Source organism: Papaver somniferum, chromosome 4, assembly GCF_003573695.1.
Source record: "Papaver somniferum cultivar HN1 chromosome 4, ASM357369v1, whole genome shotgun sequence".
Classification (NCBI taxonomy): Eukaryota; Viridiplantae; Streptophyta; class Magnoliopsida; order Ranunculales; family Papaveraceae; genus Papaver; species Papaver somniferum.
The window spans coordinates 48,722,153-48,728,559 of record NC_039361.1 but is presented as its reverse complement, the minus strand read 5'-3'; the positions used below and the strand labels follow the sequence as shown (position 1 = coordinate 48,728,559).

The 6,407-nt window shown below is 34.6% G+C and overlaps 1 protein-coding gene across 1 annotated transcript; it reads left to right on the top strand.

The window, feature by feature from the left end:
* Nucleotides 1-4,199: 4,199 nt before the first annotated feature.
* On the top strand, nt 4,200-5,078 carry LOC113272485. Its single transcript, XM_026522311.1, has 2 exons — nt 4,200-4,532; nt 4,575-5,078. The coding sequence occupies exons 1-2, from the start codon at nt 4,200-4,202 to the stop codon at nt 5,076-5,078; spliced, it is 837 nt and encodes a 278-aa protein (XP_026378096.1).
* Nucleotides 5,079-6,407: the final 1,329 nt, after the last annotated feature.

Here is a 6,407-nt window from a genome sequence, read left to right as displayed (position 1 = left end):
CAGTATCTTATTTTTCATAATAATAACAAAGTCAAGTAAGCAGATGCCAGTGTTGTACTGCCGAAATATAAATCCTACCGAAAGCTAAAAGAAAACAAGGAAAGCAAACCAGATCCTTTAAGTGATAATCTCTTAAAGAAAAAGTAAAAAGATAGAAGCATAGCCTAATTGGTGATAATTGGAATGATAGTCGGCCGAAAGGTTACCACAATTTGCCATCGGGGATAGTCACGATTTGCTACAGGATGAAAGAAACGATGAAGCAATTCGGATTTTCTAAGTTTAATATTGTATGACACTTCATATTCATGACCATCGCGCTGGCATTCAAAGATCACAACATTCGGATCCACTGTAGTTTTAGGGTTTATGTTAATCTATGAAACTGATTTTGTAGTTTTACGTTTTATATTTTGGTTGAATAACTTATGTATTCAAAGTGTAGTTTTAGGGTTTTTATGTTTGTCGAACTGTTTCTGTAGTTTTAAGGTTTATGCGTTTTTTGATTCGAGCAAAAATGTTTCTGTATTGAGGGGTTTGATCCATGAAATGAATATGATGAAATCCATTTTATCCTTCTTTGATTATTGATTTTCATTTTTGAAACCCTAATTTTGAGATTTGGGGATTTTTCAGAAACCCCTACTTTTGAAATTTGGGGTTTTTTTAATTTCTCGATTTATGGCTGTTGTTGAATTGTTTGGATGATCCTTTTGGTTTTGGTGTATAAATTATGGGTATGGTTGTTGAATTGTTTGTATGGTTTGTGCTTGTTGTACGTGCAGAAGAAAATTGGTTAGGTACCCTAAAAGGAGTTTTAGGGTTGAACTATTCACCATTAACAGATACACTCTTTGCCATGATGTGGATGTGAAGTATGTTGGTCTTAACATGTTGACTGATATGCTTATGTCGGAGATGAAGATAATTGAAACCAAGAAACTTAATTTGTTTTGGTTTACTCCAGATAACATACCAGAACTGATTACCAGTGATGATGAGTTCTTTACAATGTGGAACAAGGCTGAATATCAAGATGATGGTTATGTGCATTTTTACTTCAGTATTAGTGACAAGGTTCTGAGGTCTGGTGATGAATGCCCATCATTTTCAGGGGTTACTAATGAAGTTAGGTATTTAACACCTACTAAGAAGGTGAGAAGTGACTCTGACTTGGTGTTTTCTACACCTAAGAAGAAGGTGACACATGACACTGACTTGGTGTTTTCTGTACCAAAGAAGAAAGTTATTAGCAATTGTTCACCAATAGTTTCTCCTGCTACTAGGAAAAGTCCAAGGTTGGTATGTAAGTCAATTTATGCTCAAATAAGTGGTGCATTTAGGAGGTTACCTTTTGAATGATGAGGATGGTTTTGTTAGGAGTCAAATGGATAATGTGGATGTAGAGTATGAGAACATTCAACTAGATAATGTGGAAGAGGATGTATGCCATCCAGTTGATGATGATAGAAGTCCACCATGATCTGATGATGAGGAAAATGATATTGACATAGTTGATGTCAGAGATTTTGTCAACAATTACTTTGATGATGACTTTTGTCAGAACTTTAGAAAGGAAGGTAATGTTGTAGCTTTTAGTAATGTTTGGTTGTGTACTTTATATTTATCTTAAGTATGTAAATGAAACCCTGTAGTTTGTGAAGGGGGGAATTCACCCGTAGCTCTGCAGTTAACAGGATCGTGAAGGGGGAATCCCCTGTAACTCCTGTAACCGGGGTAGGGTGTGAGTATATCCGTGTTAATGGTCGAGAATTCGTAATCCGTTAAAACGGTGATTACCTCTTCATCTGGCTCCAAAATTAAACACAAACGCGGTGTGGGTAGCGTCAAGTATTTGCCTACCGTAGTGTGGGTTGTGCGAGGCTTGACAGGCCGGCGTAAAAACTATGTTATACTTTTATGAGTTAATCTCTAACCTACCCGGTATTTGCTACTGGAAAAAGGCTTTGGTTTTGATTTTTTTTGTACATAGGAAGAATATCCCCACCAAGAGGCGCACATAGGAAGATCGTTCCCATCAAAAAAAAAAAAAGAGCTGACATTGGTGCATCTTCGCACGCATCTCAACGAGATCAAAATGCCACTTTTAATTGTTGTTCACCGGACAAATTCGATATCTGACCCGGACCTAAACTTCCGTCTTATCTATAATACAAAACATAATAGGATAACATTTTGAGAGACAAAAATGTGATCTAACCATCCCAGTCTCATCCCAGTCAAAGACATCTGATGGTCGTCGTTTTTGTAACTTATTTCATTTTGAATTCAAATTTATTAAGATTTAATTAGTGGATAACCTCTTAATTAAAGATATTTAAAGAAACATTAAATGAAACCACAATATCATTTATGCATTAATTGTATTTGGTGGTGGTAATGTAAATTTGATGGGAAGTGGGATTTTTTTCCCCTAAAGCATAAATGAGATATATAAGATTTTCGTAGCTACAAGTTCATGGGACAAAATAAGTTTTATCATAGTCTGTAGTATTTATTTAGATAATTATGACCAAAAATTATTTAGATCATTAACGGCACGGATTATTTCTAGTAACAACACACAATTACAAAATTTCGTACTAGTTTACTAACAATGTATAGATTGAAACCCTTTGTTGTAACTGGGCAAATGCCCAAGTTAAATTTATCGCACATAATGCACATACCTCATGACATGGATGTTTGGTTGAAAATTCAGGAAAACAATGTTTCTCTGCCTTTTGCATTCTAGCTTTGTTACTAACATGTCGATGCCACTACTAGCCGCAACCAAGTTCCTTTCTCAGTCCATATCCGGGATAATTAAAGATTTTATACACGTTGGTATTGAGTTATGACAGCTGCCGGATACTTCTCATGCCATTCATGTCTACACATCCTTATAATCGATAATCCAGTATCCCATTTTGAATAATAATAACAAAGTCAAGGAAGCAGATGCCAAATTTATACTACCGTAGCAAAGTAAAGTAGTACCCAGTGACCTAAGCTTGAAACTCATCGATATTTCAATCCTATCGAAAGCTAAAAGAAAACAAGGCAAGCAAACCACACCCTTTAACTTTAAGTGATAATCTCTTAAAAAAAAGTAAAAAAATAGAAGTATAGCCTAATTGGTGATAATTGGAATGATCGTTGGCCGAAAAGTTACCACAATTCGGGGATAGTCACGATTTGATATAGGATGAAAGGAGCGATGAAGCAATTCGGATTTTCTAAGTTTAATATTGTATGCCACTTCATATTCATGACCATCGCACCGGCATTCAAAGATCACAACATTCGGATCCACTGGTTGTCATTATAAGATATCATTATACCTCCTTCACCATCTATCCAATACTATATTCCACCATGGTTAACCAAGTGAGATATACAATAACTAGTCATCATGACTTTTCGAGAGCATGTGATTTTATGAGTAGTCCATTTACTTGTATCAGATGAGAAAATCTGGAGACTAGCATTGTGATATTTATAAAAAGGGTTAAGTGAAAGGTTATATGAAAGGCTGGATGAGAACGGGACATGTATTACCTTATAAGTTCCCGTTGAAGATTCAAAATCAAAACTGGTAAGGCCCGGTCTTTCAGAATTTGGTCGTGGTAGAGGGAGTGAGACAATTTATCTGGTGAATGGATTGAAGATGAAGTAATATCTATGGAAGTATTGATTCTGTTGAAGATTAAACAAAGATATAGATTGAGTAAGCAACTTGGAGAAGTTGACATGTTATTGTGGAAGCAACTAGGTGGAGTTGTTGTTGACTAAGTGGAAGTAACCAGGTGGAGTTGCTGCTGACTGAGTGAAAGCAACCAGTGGAAGCTGGTGTCATTTATGGAAACAACCAGTAAACGTTATTATGCGTTATTGTGAACGTGTAGTAAACTTGAGAAACAAGTTTGCCAGTTTTAGAGTTTGGTTACGAGTTTAGAATATTCTAGAAGAATCTTGTTTTAGAATTTGATTTGTTAAGAAAGTGTCTTTGCTTAAGAGTCAAGTTTGTTAAACTATAAATAAGCTTCAAATCCGTAAGATTAATTACATCAATAGAAGAGATTTTTGAGTTAGGTTTGTGTTCATTAAGTCTTTGATATCAGATTTTCTACATCTGGTATCAGAGCACTGGTATCAGATTCTAGGGTTGTGGGGTATGAGAAATTAAGTTGAAGAAGATGACAAGTTTAAGTTTAAGTTCAATCAAGGTGCCAGTGTTTGAAGGAAAGAAATTTGAACATTGGAGGTTACAGATGGAGAATATTTTTATCTGCCAAGACATATGGGAGATTATGAAAGATGGTTATGTTGAACCAACAGAAGGAGTTGTTCAAACACCAGAAAAACAAACAAATTTAACAGCAAACAGGAAGAATAATTCGAAAGCAACCTATATTCTTCATCAAGGTATTCATGAATCTCTCATGGACAGATTTATTTATATCAAACAAGCTAAAGCAGCATGGGATGGTTTGGTTAGCTATTACACAGGTTCTGACAAAGTTAAGAAGGTGAGGTTACAAACCCTAAAATGAAAATATGAATTATTACAGATGGAAGTTACTGAAACAATATCAGAATTTTTTCCAAAGACATTGAATCTTGTCAATGAAATGAAATCTAATGGTGATACTGTAGAAGATTCAGCAGTTGTTGAAAAAAATTTAAGGAGTTTACCTGAGAAGTATGAAGAAAAAGTAACTTCTATTGAGGAGTGTAACACTGTTGCAACTATGTCTCTTAATGAATTATTAGGTTCATTACAGGCTTATGAGCAGAGATTATGTGAAAAAACAGCTGCTGCAAAACCAATAGAAGAAGCTCTACAAAGTCAAGTTACATGGAGTAATAAACAAGGAAACTCAAAATCTGGAGGAAGACCCAACAATGGAGGTTATCAAGGAAGAAATAATACTGGAGGAAGATTTAATACTGCAGGTTATCAAGGAAGAAAACCATTAGACTTATCAACGGTGCAGTGTTATAATTGTGGAATTTATGGACACTTTGCTACTACATGTACAAAACCTAGAAGGACAACTGCTAATAATTATTAATCAAACTTCAAGGCAAACATATTAGAAGAAGAAGGAAAATAAGAAGATAATGTGAAAGACGAGAATATGTTCGTAGCTTGTCACACAACTGAAGAACAATTTTATCAGAAGTGGTATTTAGATACAGGTTGCAGCAATCATATGTGTGGAAGAAAAGATCTATTTGATAATATTGATGAGTCAATAAGATCAACAGTTAAGTTTGGTAATAATTCTACCATTCTAGTTATGGGAAAAGGAAGAATTGAAATAGTTCTTAAGAATGGTTATTCTATGAATATATTCAATGGAGTGTGTTCAATAAGAGATAGATATAGAAGACTCATTGCAAAGGTACAGATGACAAAGAACATATTGTTTCCTTTGAATATTCAATATGAAAGTGCAAGTTGTTATAATACTCATGAAAGCAACCAAAGTTGGTTGTGGCACAAAAGAATGGGTCATGTAAACTTTAACAGTTTAGAAGCTTTATCTAAGAAGGATATAGTGACATGTCTACCAGTCAGTGAGCTTCCAGAGTCAAGGTGTGAGAATTGTATCTTTCGCAAACAACACAGAGATCCATTCTCAGTGAACAAAGCAAGAAGAGAAGAACAACAGTTGGAGATAATACATAGTGATCTGTGTGGTCCGTTGAAGTTAAATCACATGGAGGTAATAATTATTTCATAACTTTCTTTGATGATTTTAGTAGAAAGGCTTGGGTATATCTACTTAGACAAAAAAGTGATGCTTGTCATGCTTTTAAAAGCTTTAAAGCATATGATGAGAAGCAAATTGGAAAGAATATCAAGATACTAAGAACTGATAGAGGAACAGAATAGACAGTTGTTGATAGTTTTATGGAAGAACATGGCATTCTACATCAATTAACAACAAGATATACACCTCAACAAAATGGTGTTGCAGAAAGAAAGAATAGAACAATAATGGAGATGGCAAGAACTATAAGAAGAACAAAAGATTTGCCAAAGAATTTCTGGAGTTATGCAGTTGATACAACAGTGTATTTACTTAATAGATGTCCAACAAATAGTTTGAATAATCAAACACTGGAAGAAGCTTGGAGAGGTGCAAGACCAAGTGTAAGACATCTGAGAGTTTTTAGGTGCATTGCTTATGCACATGTACCTAAAGAACTTAGGAAGAAGCTAGATGATAAGAGTGAAAAGTGTATTCTTGTTGGTTATAGTTCAGTAACTAAAGGATATAAACTTTACAATCCTATAACAGGGAAAATAGTTATAAGTAGAGATGTAATCTTTTATGAAGATTCTCAGTGGAATTGGAAAGATATCATCTCAACAAATAAAACTGTTAGAACAG

Coding starts and splice junctions, on each gene's coding strand:
- LOC113272485 (XM_026522311.1), top strand. CDS start 4,200: ATGACAAGTTTAAGTTTAAGTTCAATCAAGGTGCCAGTGTTTGAAGGA. Junction 4,533..4,574: donor GTTCTGACAAAGTTAAGAAG/GTGAGGTTACAA, acceptor GAATTATTACAG/ATGGAAGTTACTGAAACAAT.